The sequence below is a fragment of the Typopeltis vanoorti genome, chromosome 15 (assembly GCF_054136105.1).
Source record: "Typopeltis vanoorti isolate ZY-2024b chromosome 15, IOZ_Tvanoo_1.0, whole genome shotgun sequence".
NCBI classification, from domain to species: Eukaryota; Metazoa; Arthropoda; class Arachnida; order Uropygi; family Thelyphonidae; genus Typopeltis; species Typopeltis vanoorti.
In genome coordinates this window covers 64720289-64737611 of record NC_143563.1, presented here as the reverse complement: position 1 = coordinate 64737611, position 17323 = coordinate 64720289, and the positions used below count along the sequence as shown (strand labels likewise).

Sequence of the window (17323 nt, the reverse complement as noted above, 5' to 3'; positions counted from 1 at the left end):
AAATGTCCGAAAACTGATTGATTCAATAGATGGGAAAAAAAGGGAAAATATTCTGACAGTCATCATCAGAAGACAGATGAAATGGTTCGGACATGTGGAGAGGGCTAATGGCATTCCAAAGCAAGCACTAGAAGGAATCGTTCCAGGACCAAGGGTTAGGGGCCGACCTCGATTAAAATGGACTGATAACATCAAAAAATGGACAAATTCCTCCCTTTCTCAACTGATATCACGAACAGGAGACCGAGATGACTGGAGGAGGCTAACCAAGACTATCACCTACCAGCCATGAATGACCCAACAGTCCATTTAGGTCTATGGGAGAAGAAGAAGATTCATGGATAAAATAAAAAAAAAAGTTTTAAATTTTCCCTTTAGGACAAAAATTTTTTGTCCATTAAATCAAGGGCCTGTATATACAACATAAAGTCAGTATTAGTCAACTATGCAAATGCCAATATATTCTTCACATCACAGCTGTAAACACAAAACGCACTTTAATGACACAGCTTCCCTTAGTTTTTATAAGCCAACAGTTATCATCCTATATAGACAAAAAAACACTTTTCAAATTTCAGCTTGTTGCTTCCTACAGAAACTTTTATTCCTTCTTGAATTCACACAGGAAAAGACTAGCATTAAAACTGCCTCCAACTTTCTTGTCATATGATGAAGATATCATCTACATATCTCCACCATGTGCAGACCTTTTCATGGAGAAATTTGAAAATGAAATCTTCACCAATATTACTCCTAAACCATCAATATGGTGGAGATGTGTAGATGATATCTTCATCATATGGCAAGAAAGCATAGAAAACCTACATATGTTTGTTGATAGAATCAACTCACTCCACAACAAAATCAAATTTACCCTAGAAGTGGAAAATAACAAGCAACTGCACTTCTTAGACGTACTGGTAAAGAGACAAGATAACAATTTCAAACTGTCCCTTTACAAAAAGCCTACAGTTACTGGACGATATCTACATTATTCTTCAAACCATCATAGGTCACATAAACATAGCATCATCCACATGTTGGGAAATAGTCTGCAAATTTGTCTCCAGACGAAGACGAGGTTCAGACAGAACTGTCTCAAATTGTTACAATACTATCTCAAAATGGATATCCTCTAAACATTATCAACAAATTCCTGTATAAAGATAACCATTGACAACAAAAAAGAGTCTCCCAGCAGGTTTGAACGGTCGTCATCCCCTTTATGGGTTTGGTTTCCACCAATATAGCAAGATTGTTAAAAGCTCATAATATCAGAGTTGTATTTAAACCAACTACTAGCATTAGACAGATGTTAAGATCTCCTAAGGATAGTGTTTCATTTTACAAATATCCAGGTGTGTATAATATTCCATGTACGTGTGGCCTCTCCTACATTGGACAAACTTCAAGAAGCCTTGAAATCAGACAGAAAGAACATGTTGGAGATGTCAATCATAACAGGACGATCACCTCCGGTTTAGCGCATCACTTTTCAACTTCTAACCATTCTATAGACTGGGAAAATAGTTCTATGTCCTACATAGACGATGATTTCAGACACCAATTATTCAAAGAAGCAACAGTAGTCCTACGAACAGGCAGCAACCTAAACAGAAATCAAGAGGCCATATTGAACGAGACTTGGAAAAATTTAATCAATTCGCTCAGTTTGACGGAACTACAGTACACCAACAATCATATAGCACGTGCTTATGCAACGCGTGTTCAGGAAATGGACTAAAGATTCACAATACGTGCTGACATTGTCATGCAAACGTATCAACTTAGCTACCTTATAGTTACTGATGGTTTTGTATTCTTTTATACTTTGTGCATTTATCATTTTTTGTGTTTACCATTCAAGCCTTGAGAAAGCTAGACAGTTGCTAGTGAAACTGGTAGGCGTTATTATATGAACATATATAGTAATTAAAACACCTATGGTCACATAAACAATGTCTTATATTTTAACACTTCATGACCAAATATGAATACTTTAAAGTTTCTTCTAGTTTTAACTATAATAAATCCTATATGGATTAATGACTAACAAAACCTTGCTAATGTCTATTTTAAAAGATATCCTCTCTCAAGCTTCTATTTCTAACTTCTAATTTCTGTTCCATCATATATTGAAGATACAGACTCCACAGTTTTTCTTCTGCTGTGCTCCTTTCGTACAGCAGAATACTTGGCCACATCTTTTAATGTTCTTTTCATTTCCATGCATGCTTATAAATGCAACTGATCAGCTTCCACTCCAGTCCACCATTGTGCACTGCCATTACTTCTTTTAGTGCTATACTTAAAACAGAGATAAAGGTCTTTTCGTAGTGCAGGAAAGTTATTAACTTACAGTTTCAAAATGAAAGTAGTGGAAATTACAATAGTTTTTCATTTCACAGTCTTTTCTGCACTGAGGTAAGTTTGCTTAATTACTTCCAATAATACAGCAATAACTTTTGCTTCTCTTGTCAGTGATAACATTAACATTGGCTTGATACAAATGGCACCAACACTTGACAGTTCACACAAATTTATAATTAACCTATAATATTTAATCTAAAAAAATTTTATTGTTTATTTTATATTTAAGCAAAACTTCAGGAGCAAAAAATAAAAACAGCATTTCAAAATATCTTGCTTGCAACATACAAAAAGAAATAAACGTGTTTAATTAACAACTTCACAAATGCCATATTATAAATTCTTAACTTTAATTCATTTTTATTTTTAATTTGTGAAATAACTGAATTTTAATACAGATGTCCTGCATGAATAATAAATAACCAAGTTTTAACTCATAGATGCTGTTTATTTTTATTAACACTATGTGGCTGACAGCATCTTCAGGAAGTTATTTAACATAATTAAAAAAACTGACAAAAATTAAATGTTTTCCAATAGCCATTATTTCTATAAATGGAAAAGACTGAAATGGTAGTTTAATCATGTGTATCATTAGACAATTTATGTGCAATTTCTACATCCATTAATTAACTCTATAATCTTTCTCAGGATGCTTATGTCTTTGTTCTCCAATCTTTGATCAAGAGTTTTATTTCTAACCCAGCTCTCAGATCCATAAGTTCAGATTAGTTTGAACATTTTGTATACAGCTAGTTTAGTGTTTTAACTAATATCTCTCTTATTCCTTATAAATTTATTCACTACTTACCATACCAGCTTTGCTAATTTGCTGTCTTCACTAAAAAGTGTGCCTAAATAGCTGAAATGTTTATTGTTCTATAGATTCTCTATTCAGGATGCAGTTCATGTTTTCAATGTTTCTGCCTTTTTTCATCATCTTTGTCTTTTTAATACTGATTGTTCATACCAAATTTATTACAGCAGTTATTCAATTTGATCAAGGAATCTTGCTGACTTGTTCTGGATTTATTTAGGAGTATAAAGGTGGTTGATGGATGGATATCAATGAGTGGTTTATGGAGGAGCTGAGGCCAGTAGAAGGCAGGTGACTAGTGGTGTACCTCAGGGCTCAGTACTTGGTCCTCTGTTTAATTTCTACATTAATGATATTGGAAATAATTTGAAAGAAAATATCCACTTGTTTGCTGATGATGCAAAACTGGGAAGAGTGACAGTCAATTCAAATGATGTTAGATATCTTGCAGGATGACTTAAATATGCAGTATGGGCTAAGATAAATGGCTGTCAGTTTAACATGGCTAAGTGTAAGGTGATGCACTTCGGGATGATGATATCACATGCTGTGTACTATTTTAATGAAAATGAACTGCAAGAAGTTGACGAGGCTAGGGACTTAGGGGTTATTGTGGATAGAGAACTTTGATACGTTTCAAGGTCATATTGCAAAGGTTGCCAAAACATCACATCAAATTATATTGTTTTTTGAAGAACACACTGACAAGTAGGGATAGGGAAGTTATCGTTCCACTTTATAAGGCATTAATAAGACCACATCTGATGTATTGCACACACACATATCTGGTCACCTGGATTTCTTGGTGATGAAGAAATGGTTGAGAGGATCCAGAGGTGAGTTACGAAGATTTTTGCAAGTCTGTGGAATTTTTTCTATGAGAAGAGATTGAAGGTCTGTGGGGCTCCAAAAACTTGCTGATAGAGATGAGAGTTGATGTGATAGAAGCATTTACATTATTGAAGGGGTTTTATAGGAATACTGATGACTTGTTTTCTGAACAGTGCAGGAAGGGAGAGAACGAGGGGTCATCCTTGGAGATTGTGCAAGAATGTGGTTAACGAGGGTGTTAGGACTAGATATTTTGCTGGGAGGGTGGTGAATGTGTGGAGTGCATTGCCAAAGGTGGTTGTGAATGCTTCGTCTGTTGTTGAATTTAAAGAGAAGTATGATAGGTATTGTGTGAATAATAGTTAGTGTCAATGTAGGGTCTCTTGCGACACCATGGAGACACTGTTATAATAATAATAATATCTGCATAAAATAAAGAGCTGAGAATAACATATCCAATTTTAATATCACTTTCCTTCATAATGATCCATACGGATGATAACTGTGGAGATCATACACACCCATGTGTTTATTATTAATACCCTGGTGTCCAAAACCTAAGGACAAACACTATTTCTGAAGATTACAGCTGAAAATTCAGATGAATTTGCATAACTCAAACAATTTGTATAACTGATAATTTCAAGTAGAAAGTAGACACACATTGAAATTTTTGAATTGCTTGCAAAGGGGTCATGTGGTAGCACTCAGCGCGATAAAAGGCAAAAGGTTGTGCTAAGCAAATTGTGTTTGAAGGAATAAAGTTGCAAACTTGGATGTCTTGTAATGTCTCAAAGACATCATCTAGATTATTTCATGCAGGAAAGAATTATTGGAAAGATTGAAGACTGCAGAATTACGGATGTTGCCAGAGAGTTTGGAATCTCACATAGCATTCTTTCCGGGCTCTGGGCAGTGTTTCAAACCAATGGAATATATTTCAGACATTTGCTAAGAGGTTGCCCTAGCTCTACCACAGAACATGAAGACAGATTTTTGGTTATAACAGCAAAACATAATCAACCTACCATGGCAGATCAATTTGTAAGTTGGCTCCATTTAATCACAGGTATGTGGATATCTCAACAAACTGTGGCAAAACATCTGCAACAAGTAGGCCTACACACCCGAAGGCCTGTCATGTCATCTTCATTCCTTTATCCACAGCTCGTTGTAGAGCACATTTTCAGTAGTGTTGTATGAATAAAAATTGAAGAACTCTTTACAGATGAGTCATTTTGGTCTTTCCTCTAATTCTAAACAATGCTTGATCTGGTGTGAAAGTGGTACTGCTTACCATCGTTAGAATGTTCTTGAAAGGGATAGCTATGGCAGTTATGTTGTGGGGAGGCGTTATGCTTAATGGATGCACTGAGCTACAAGTACTGGAAAAAGGGACTATAACTGGTGAACAAGATTGCAATGATGTTCTTCAGTGTCATGTTCGATTATTTTGTGTTGCTGCAGGTGAAGAATTCATTTTTATGGATGACAATGCCACACCACATTGTACACAAGCAGTGGAGATAAATCTGGAGACTGATGATATTAATTAAATCGAGTGATGAGCATGCTCCCCAGATCTGAAACCCATAGAACATGTTTGGGATGCAATAGGGAGATGCACTGCTACTTGAAATTCCCCTCCAAAAAAAACAAACAAGGCCATTTTCTTGGTCTGAAGGAATAGGCCAGTTTGCCTCAATGAATCACTTGGTTCTAAGCATGGTACGATATTGTTGTGTGAGCTGCATCGCAGTTCAGGTTGGACGTGTTCCATACTGAAATGTCTCTCTGCATAGTTTTCTGTAATCACTGTACATTAAGTCCTTAGGAAATTTGTAGCTTTCGCTAAAAACGTATTACAATTTAATTTGTACAAAATTTATAACACAATATTTGTGTAATATTATGTATTAGTATAAAAAAAAAGGAATTCACATTTGACGTCTGTAGACACTGTATGGTCACTCCCATACCTCACTGGGTTTTGGGAGTGAAGCCTCCTGCTAAAAGAAGTGGTAGGGTCGCAGATGCCTTTTCCACACAGAGTTAGTAGGACAATCATAAACATCCATGTCGGGATTCAGACCCACCTGGAGAATGGATGTGCTAGTCATTCGGCCAGCCAGGCTAGCATGTATTAGTATGCTAGCAATAAATGTACGTCCACATTTGGCTATAGTCAAACATTTTTTCATATACAGGTAAAAATGTACTTAACCAGTGTATCACATCATCACCAAATTTAGTCTTTGTCTATGTTCCATCTTTTAATAGGGATTCTATCATTTTTACACATTAGAATCTTCTTCTGCAGCTTTTCAAACTTAAGTAGGGTCGCTGTTTGTAGTGAATCTCCAACACAACCTCCTATCTTGGGCTGTAGTCACATCCAAGTTCTTCATCCTCAAGTTCTCCTCCACCATCTCCCTCCATCTCTTCTTTGGCTGCCCATGCTTTCTCCTCCCCTGCACATCCATCTGCATGACCTTTCTTCCCACATACTCTTCCTCCCTCCTCATCACATACATAGATGTACTGGACAATCAAAGCCATGCAAGGTGCCCAGACACAAGCGGCAACCATAAGAGATGAGAGTGGAAATCTTTTAACAAACTCAAACGATGCTCTCGCTCGGTGGCATAGATATTTTGCGAACTTGCTGAATGTCAATGCTGGAACGTCAATATTGGAGGATTATACTCCTTATCAAACTGCTGGACCATTTATTGAAGAGCCGACATTTAGTGAGATTACTCGTGCTATCCGCATGCTGAAAAATAATAAGGCTCCAGGAGTGGACTGCATACTGCCGGGGCTGCTGAAGAATGGTGGGGGATGTCCTGCTGGAGCAGCTGCACCGGCTCATCTTGATGATCTGGCGAGAAGAACGGCTGACAGATGAGTGGAAGGAGTCGCTGATCACCCCAGTATATAAGAAAGGAGATAAGGTTCAGTGCGGCAACTGTAGGGACATCTCACCACTGTCGACTGGCTACAAGGTGCTGTCTAATATCATGCTAATGCTCCTCACACCATATGCAGAAGAGTGCCTTGGTGACCCAGACGGGCTTCAGGAGGAACCGTTCTACAATAGACCAACTCTTTACGCTGCGCCAAGTTTTTGAAAAGTGCTGGGAATATAACCGGGAAGGTCATAATATTTTCATAGACTTTTCTGCCTATGACTCAATGAGACGCTCAAAAATATGGCAGGTGTTAGAAGAGCTGGGAATTCCTCAAAAACTCCGAAAAATGGTGCAGGTGTGTGTTGCTAGTTCAAGAGCAAGAGTTAAAGCAGAAGATGACCTGTCGGACCCGTTTCAAGTACAGACCGGTGTGAAGCAGGGTGATGGGCTTTCTCCGATTCTCTTCAATCTACTGTTGGAAAAAGTAATTAGAAACATACAGCAAGTGGCAGGTGGAGTCGACATGGGGGGGTGCAAGTTAGGATTCTTGGCTACGTGGACGACCTGAACGTCATGGTGCATCAACGGGATGACTCAGTGGAATTGGTTACTGCTATTGAGGAAGCTGCAGAAGAAGTTGGCCTGAAGATAAATGCCGAGAAGACAAAATACCTTTTTATGAGTTGCCATGCTGCTCAAGATCCAGAGGGAGCTGCACAGTTTTAGATGGTGAAGGTATTTAGGTACTTGGGTTCTTTTGTGACTGAAGACAACAAAGTTGAGGCTGATGTCCAGAGTCGGGTAAATGCTGCAAATGTGGCCTATTATCAGGTGTGTCCCCTTTTTGCCTCGCACTTGCTGTCTTGGACTACAAAGGTGGGACTATACAAGACTTTGATCAGGCCTGTTCTCCTCTACAGTGCTGAAGTGTGAACTCATGGCGAGACAAGCTGATCACCTGAGAGTATTCTAGAACAAGATGCCACGACGTATCTATGGAGGGTCATAAATTTTTAGGAAAAATAAAATAAAGTGCATATTTTAATCGTCATCACTGTCTTCAAAACTAACATTTCGTAGATGTTCTTTATTTATGAGTGGCCAGACGTCGTCATCACTTGAAATCTCTTGGACATCATTAGTATAATTCTCATTGCATACTTCGATGGTTTAGTTATCAAGAAGTCACTAATAAGACCTTGCTTACCACTATGCTGCAATTTTTTTTATTAAGTTCATAATATGGAGCTGAACAAATATTCAATTGTCTCATGAATTTTCTGTAGCGCTCCATTGAGGGATCATTATCCGTAAAATAACTTCCCAACTTTTTTGCCAAGTCCAATCGTTTTGCTAATTTCTTTAAACTGAATTCTTTAACGGATTCATCACAGTCAGAATATTCGTCAGAACTTTCCCTGCCATTTGGTTCGACGTCATCTATTAATTGTATCAGCTCGTTCTCATTTAAATGTGTTTTCCCATTAATTAATCCACTAATTTCATTTTCAACCATATTGCAAAAAACCTTCTAAGTGGCCATTACTATAAAAATAAATTTTTACACAAAAAAAGCATTACATGTTGTATGTAACTCACCAGAAAATAAAGTGCTTAGCTTGAGATTAACATACTTATGATTTTTAATGCGCTTTTCTGGTAGAAAACGAAGACAATTTTCAACAATAAATGCTTTATATGATAAACAATTGACGTACATGTGTGCTAAAGGGTATTTCCCCTAATATAAATTGCTACTTATAACTACATGCACGATACAGGCAGACGCAAATTTACCGAAAATAAATGTGATTTTTAAGTTGCACGGTTAAAAATATATGAAAAGATAAAGGGTTACTACAAATTGTAGACAGCGTTATATTGAAACCTCGTATAAGTACCACGTTATACAAGGGTTACCTGTAATTATATCATTTAATGAGCTCTCAGTATGCTGTTTGACACATATTTACTTGCTGCTACTTGCATTTTCAATTTAAAATTTGACTTAAAATTTTCAGTGATTCAACTTAAAATTTTTAATTTACTTGCTGCTACTTGCATTTTCTATAGATATTATCTGTAGAAAATGCAAGCAGCATTTGTTAAAGCATGCAGCAGTTACTCAACACTCTTTCACAGTTCAATTCTAAATTCACAGATTGAATTTTCCTTTCTCTTTGTTCCTTCCCCTGCCATCTTTTTGAAACAGTCTCTCCTCATATGCATTTCCTAAAGAATACAATCTACAAGTCTTAAAATCCAGCGTAATAATTGTCTTGAGTTTTTGCCTGTCTGTGGTACTAATGTACTATAAGTTGAATGTCTTGTATATAATATTACTGTTAAAAAAAAAGAAGTAAATTCCTAAATCATTATTTGCACCTGTTTACTTAAACAAACTTAGATAGTCTAGAAATTTAGAATGTAACTGACTAAATTATATTCTCCTTGGCTAGTCCTAAGACTGAAATATTCTAGGAGGCTTTTATAATTGTTTCCTTACAATGAAGTTCGATGTTTTTTGGAGCCAATTTTCAATTGTTGATATTTTTGTCATTTTCATGAGAAAAATGTTAGTTCTCATGAAAGTTCACAAATCAAGGCAAATTGATTTACACAAATCAATTTGCCTTGATTTGTGTACCCAAGACATAATTTTGTTTTGCTTAATTTTTCCCACCGTAGTAGCAAAATTAAGTCCAGCTATGGTGGAAAAATTTTATCATTTGCAAACATAAGTTTCTGTGGGGAGTTTTTAGTATTGAGACCACATTATGATGTAAATAAACAGTTTAATTAAAAATAATAATTAATAAATTAAAACCTGACAAGTTTCATAAGACTTATATCATCAGGAGTACTGGTACAGAAAAGTTATACACAACAAAAGCCTATTAACAATTGCACATATTAGATGTTTTGATAACTTATACAACTGTTGCATATAATTAACAAACCAGAATACAAATGGTGAATTCATTACTGTATCTGTGTTGGAACATTGCTAGTTGTTGCTATCACATTCTGTGGTATTGCGCGGGTTATATCCTAGGTCCGTGGTAGTTAAATTTTTGATGAGAGCAGACCATACTTGCTGTAAAATTAAGCCTCGATTTTTATTGCATTGTGTAGAGATCCTAAGCGATTGAATGGCTTCTTTAAATTTTTTTGTAAAAACAGTTATGATCAATATATGACATTTTTGTTTCTTGCCAAAGTACTTGATGCCTGTAGTAGTTGTGTGGAATGCCAGGCCTGATTTATGTTCTCTTCTTTTTTCGACATATTTTACGTGTTCAGAGATGCGGATCTCTCCCGACCTCCCTGTTTGGCCTAGGCCTACATAATAAATGCCATTAGAGCAATGAATCTCATAAACGTCTAGTTTTTTTCATCGGGTAATGCGGAAGTTTTGGTGAATGTAGGAATTTTTTTTTTTTTTTTTTTTTTTTTTTTGTGAATGTAAAAAAGCCACTTTTACATTGTACTCGCAGAGCAACACAGGCCTTTGTCTTCTGGTTTATTCTGTATACTTTGTATTCTGGTTTATCAATTATATGTAAGAGTTGTGAAATTATCCAAACATTAATAGGCTTTTGTTGTGTAAAACTTTTCTGTACCAGTACCCCTGATGATGCAAGTCTAACGACTTACAAAACTTGTCAGATTTTAATTGCTTATTTTTATTAAACTCTTTATTTACATCATAATGTAGTCTCAATACTAGAAACACTTTATCATTTGTAAACAAATATGAAATGATTTGATAAATTTTTATAGATCTTAATTACTACATTAAAATTTAATCCATCAGGGTTTTGCCAAATTCTGCAATTAAAAAGGATCATAAGGAAACCAAAACTGAACCATGTGGTACTTAGGATCTTAGATATCATCCTGAGTGCCAAGTATTATTAAATTCTATCCAGAATTACAGAATTGCTGTGATACATAATTTTTCCCAACAAATGGTTTGATTGAGGTGGTGGTGTGAGCAAATTTTCTAAGGATTTCAAATTTCAATGAAATCTGCCTACCTATATTCTGTTGGAAATTGGATAGAAACAGACAAAGAAAAGAAAAAGGTTTAATAAGTGACTGTGGATTCTATGAAATACACATCAGCTCTTCATTGTGCTCATAATTACTGTTATTGTAAAGAAATGTTTAAAAAAAAAAAAAAATCAGCTAACGCCATTTTATTACTTTATAGGGAGTAGGCGAGGCCGTTTTAGCCCTGTCTAACTTTTGGAGACTGAGTGGGCAGTTCAATCTCCACTGGTAGCCAATCAGAGATAGCTGGCCCAAGGCTATCACTAATTAAGTGGCATGCAGTGAAGAGGCGGCTCAACAAGTGCTGCCATCTCATGGTCTCTAACCCTAACACAATATTTTTAATGTCTGAAATACTGTGGGTTCTACGATAGATTTTCTTGCTTTTATGGGATGATAAACTCGAGTATCCAGGAGAAAAAAACCTGCTTGCCGATGCTGGAGATCGACTAAATTGGGAACTGTTTGAAAAAAGGCTTAGAAAAATTTCCTCTAGTTGCTGACTAGATTCGAAAGCAAGTCTTCCTTCGTGCAGTCAAGCACCGTGGTGGGCAAACGCCACATCCACTGAGCTACACAGGCTCCAATACAGGTAAAGAAATGTAACTGTGCAAAAGTTAGTATGTCACACAAATAAAAGTTCAACATTTGTAGATAAAAACATTCATGAATTAATATTGTCCACTGAGTTTTTATACTAATAATGATTATTGAAGTTGTAATAAAGCATTAATATTTCAGGGGAAGTGAATTATCTGATGTGAGCATTGTGAGAAGAATGGCTTTTGTGGAGGTTCTCTCATTGAGGTATGTTTTAAGATGGTGTTTTCTTCTCTAGTAGTTCTAAACTATAATAATTCTGTATACCAGGGTTTCTCAAACTGTGTTCCACGGAAGGTGAATAGGTGTTCCGCGAGAAGTTCTGGAATTTGTCATTTTAGTTTTCTAAGCTTTTTGCATGAATAAATATTTTATAGTAGAAATATTCTGAGGAGAATGATATTCGTGAATATGTCGAAAAGCTCAGACCGAGAATGCCTAATAACATCTGTGTATCGTTAATTTTCACACATCGAAACCTTTTAACATTTGGGAAAGGGAATACCACTGTTTATGATGGGTCATAAAAATTGCCTGCAAGCGGATTATAACAATGGGTGGCATATCCTCTGTTCTCAAAACTGAAGTAAATGACATCTGTGTAGCAAATGTCAGTGACCAAGCGGCATATTTTTAAACATGGAAATATTCATGAATTATCGTTAATTTTCACACATCGAAATCTTTCCGCAATCGGGAAAGAGAATACCGCTGTTTATGACCGATCATAAAAATTGCCTGCAAACCGATTACAACAATGGGGGCGTGTTCTCAAAACTGAACGAAATAACATCTGTGTTGCAAATGTCAGTGACCAATCAGCAAGTATAAAGAAAATTTTTCCACTGAAATTGAAGATCAAGATCAAGATTGCAGTGTGTAAGTGCTTGTTCTGAAACCGGAGTGCCATGATTTTTTTAAAAGTAATAGGAATACAGATTTAAATTCTAATATGAATAATAGACAGGGCACTTTGTTTAATTTTGATATTAAGAAATCTCTTATTGAAGGTGTTTGTGATGGAACAGATAGTGAGTCATCCATCTTAAGCCTACAAAGATCTCCAGGATGTACAAAAGGAGGGGAAAACTACCATCACACAGGAGAAAAATTCTGCATTCACTCGTCAGTACTTGTAATATAAATTTTTGGTGATCAGAATAAGATATATCAATGAAAATCAGCACAAATTAATTTAATGATGGTTTAATCGATGTTTAATTAATAATTAATTATCCATTATTAATCAATAATAAAAATCAGCTTAATTATTAATTAATACATTGCAAAATAACCAAGGTGTTCCATGAAAATTTCAGGATTTGTGAAGTGTTCCGTTGTAGAAAAAGTTTGAGGAACCTTGCTGTATACTATAACCATGTTATTTTTTACTATGGAACCCCAGAATCTCAAGTTTTTCATCTTGCATAGCATGCAAACCTAGTCAAACACATGTAGTTGCTTCGGCATAACAACTACCTAACCACTCATGTAATCCCATCCAAAGTGCAGTACTGTTTAGCACAAAAACCAAAAATATGTTCTCCAATATTTGCTTGTGTTTTGCAAGTACTGCAGACCTGTTTCACTCAGTGTGATCTTCTTTATGTTATGCATATATTCATCATATATATTATTATTTGCATATATTAGTATAGCTTAAAAATCTTTTTGCTAGCTCACTGGTCAGAGAGATATCTCACTCATTAGATGTTAGTCTGGGTGCACTCAGCCATGATCACCTAATATATCATAGTCACGTGTTTATTCCTGAATGAAGTCAGTTTATAAGCTTTTGTTAAAGCTATGGCTAATTTTTACCCTGTATAACTACCAGTATTGAAACAAATATATTAACTGCTTATGTATTAGTATACTTAATAGCCACAAAGAAAAAACTCCTGAATTTTATAAGTGATACAAGACCATTTATTATATTTTTTTTAATAATAGTTTTATGCTATATTTTCACTTACAATACTTATATGTCCTAAATCCTTTTTTATGAATAAAAAAAACATAAGTTCTTCTTTGCCATTATAAACAAACTGTTGAAACCATTCAGCATCATATAAACTTCAATAAAATAAAGTCCTTAGGTTTTCACATATAACTACATTAGTGCATAATCTGAATTCTGATTGGCTCTGAAACATTGTTTGATAGACAGGGCCAGTTATGTCATATGACATGGTGACAACTCGGAAAACAATTGAAAAACGTTTAGATTAGAATTAGTATAAAGAAATGTTTTAGAGAAATAAATACTTCTTTCTCGACTTGCTAAGTTTATCCACTATTAATGGTTAAATTCTGCATATTCCATTACTGAGTAAGAAATAAGCTAATTATCATTGTAACTATTTTTAGTTGCATGCTTTATAAAGATAAAATTATACATGCATAGCCTATCCTCTCATTGGTTGTAATCCATTATGACAAAACAGGCATTTGTATACTGACCAGCATTCCCCAATAGATGCAGTTAGTAAGGTAAACATATAAAAAAACTATGTACAACATAAAACAGAATCAACAAAGCTGTATAACTGAGAGGAGACCTCCACATAGCCTTTAAAGGAATGCGGAGAACCGACCAGGGCTTCTGACTTAATGTCCAATCCTCACCTTCTCGTGGTGCACCCTGTTGGGTATCTACCTGGATACTGAACGAATGAGGATGGGCTGGCAATTTGGGAATTAGTTGACCAGTCTCAAGTAGAGTGATGTAGGCAAATATGAGAATGGGAACTGGACAATGAGACTTATTTGTGCCTGTGGTCCCACAGAAGGGTCTACTAAGGTAGAAGTGGAGGAATTTTTTGATGCTTTAGAAAAAGCAACTAACACAATGAAAAAGGAAAAGTTGGTCCTTGTTGGGGATCTAAATAGCAGAGTAGGAAATGATTGTCAGACAACAAAAATATTTTGGGAAAATTTGAAGAAAAGAGCAAAGCTAATAATAATGGCAAATACCTGTTGGATTTCTGCTCAGGACATGGACTGGTTATTACTAACACCATGTTCCAACATAAAAATGTGCAGAAATTCACATGGAGAGAAGAGGCAAGGAATAAGAAAAGTTTCATTGACTATGTTATTGTTGATAGTGATGTTTTCTCCCTGGTGCAGGACACTAGAGTGTACAGAGGATTTGAAATTGGAAGCGATCACTATTTAGTCTTGAGTAGGATAAAATTGAATTTCATATTGAAAAGAATGACATGTAAGAAAGTTTTAAAGCGAATAAAAGTTGAGGAGCAGCTCACAGATGTGAACTGTAGACTAAAATACACAAAGATTATTGAAGAAAAAATAAAAGAGTTTGAGAACAAGAACCAAACCTTGGAGATTCAGTGCCAAACCTTGAAGAAAACCCTGATTGATTCAGAGCTAGAGAGGCATGTGGTGAGGTTGTCTGCAAGGATAGAAAAATCAGAACTCCATGGTGGACACAAGAAGTTAAAGAGGCAGTGAAGGAAAAGAAGAAAGCATATCAAAAGTTCCTGGCAAATCAGCTTGTTCTCTTAGAGAATACAAAGACAAATGTAAGAAAGCTAAACACTGTGAAAAACTAGCTAAACAAAAGTCGTGGGAGGACTTTGGCAAGAACATAGAAAATAAATATCAAGAAGGTGGTAAGATATGCTGGAGGTTGTTGAAGAAGCTTAGAAATGAAGGAAAGAGTGCTGTAAAAGGAGTTAGAGATGATGATAAAGGTGACATGAAAACGGGAGAAAAAGATATCCTTGAAGTATGGAGTAATTGCTTTGAAAAATTGCTAAATGAAACAAGCAGTGATAGCACAGTGGTAAAAAACACTCAACAGGCATACATCAGGAATACATATCCATACTTGAAGTAGAAAAAGCCATCAAATGCTTGAAATGTGTATTCGACCAGAATTGCTGAAGTATGGTGGTATAAAAGTCTTACAGTGGCTGTACTGCATAGTTCATAAGGCCTGTACTGAAGATCGAATTCCTGATGATTGGAGTAGAGCTCTAATAGTACCCGTATATAAAAAGAGAAATAAAGCTGAATGTGAGAATTACAGAAGTATTTTCCTACTGAGTGTTCTGGGCAAGATTTATGACAGTATACTTGCGAAACGGTTGAAAGAATTGTGGAAAAAAAGCTTGGTGAAGAACAAGCTGGATTCAGGCCAAATAGAGGCTGTCAGGATCAGATCTTCACTTTACGACAAATAGTCGAGAAAGCATGGGAATATAACAAAGATCTGTATTTAAGTTTTGCCGATCTGGAAAAGGCATATGACAAAGTGCCAAGAGAGAGAGAAGCTCTTCAATACACTACAGTTACATGGTGTCAATGGGGCATTATATCAAGCAATACTTAGTCTTTATTTGAGTTGCAAGTCAGCAGTTAGAATTGAAGGAAGTACAGGAAGATGGTTTAATGTTAAATCTGGTGTGAGACAAGGATGTACATTATCCCCTCTGTTATTCATTATCTATATGGATCACATTATGAAGGAAAATGGTATTAAACATGATATCAAAATTGGAGATGTTATGTCAGTTCTTTGCTTTATGCAGACGATGTTATACTTATCAATAAATCCGCTACAAGTTTGCAAGATTCCCTGACTAAATTGAATAACTGTTGTAATAGATATTGTATGAAGGCCAGCAATAGAAAGACAAAGACAATGAAAATAGGTAGAATCATTGAAAATGTCAATGTGTTTTGAATGGGGAAACCTGTGGAACAGGTAAAACATTTCAGCTACTTAGGCATCATTTTTAATGAAGATGGTAAATTAAATATGAAAATAGACAACAGAATCAGCAAAGCTGGTATGGTAGGAAGTCAATTGAATAAATTCATATGGAATAAGAGAAATTAGTCGGAACACTAAATTAGCTGTATACAAGACAGTGTTCAAACCATTTTTAACTTATGGATCTGAGAGCTGGGTCAGAAGTAAAACACTTGACCAAAGACTACAGACGGCAGATATGAGAGTCCTGAGAAAGATTAGAGGTGTGAACACATGGCATCAATGGCAATATCATATTAAAAATGAGGATATTAGGAAAGAACTTGACATTGTCAGCATCCAGGAATGTGTTAGCAGAGCTAATCTCAGGTGATATGGTCACTTGAACAGAATGGGCGAGGAAAGATTAGCAAAACAAGTGTTCTCTGCCGGGTTGGCAGGAAAATGACCCAGATGAAGACTAAGATATAGGTGGATTGATACGGTACAAAGTGCCTTAGACAATAGAAATATAAGATCTGATAATGTTGGAGTCTTGACAAGTAACAGACTGATTTGGAGGAAAATTGTAGATAGGAAGTTAGTAATGATGTAAATTTTTCATGTAGTACTATCATATCCTGTATGATAGTACTACATGAAATTCTATGCAAATCAGGAATTTGATGCTGTTAAAGCCTCTTTTTTTTTTCCTCGTCAACTAAAAATCTCACTCATCACTGATGAGTGGTCGAGTGCATTTTCAAAGCCCTGCTCATATTGGTAGTTGCTTGTATCATTTTTGCCCAGTTTATACACATAAAATAAACATACTTAAATGTGATTGTGATAGCCATTTTTTTGCCACTCTCTTCTGTTTTACGTTGCAAAAACTGTACAAGCTTTTTTTTTTTTTGATCACTTGATATGTCACTGCAAAGTGAAGTTCATGAAATCAAGTACAGTTTTAGAAAGAAATAGTTTAACTTGCTGCTTTTGATGCAGAAGTAGTTT

At 35.6% G+C, this 17323-nt stretch overlaps 1 protein-coding gene across 2 annotated transcripts in view; it reads left to right on the top strand.

The window, feature by feature from the left end:
* Positions 1–17323, top strand: part of LOC150098826 (cilia- and flagella-associated protein 410-like) — a 95436-nt gene that overhangs the window by 30453 nt on the left and 47660 nt on the right. For both annotated transcript variants that reach the window (XM_090405604.1, XM_090405603.1), the window contains exon 3: positions 11728–11793. In XM_090405604.1, coding sequence (XP_090261730.1) covers positions 11728–11793 — 66 coding nt within the window. The remainder of the gene's footprint in view (positions 1–11727; positions 11794–17323) is intronic.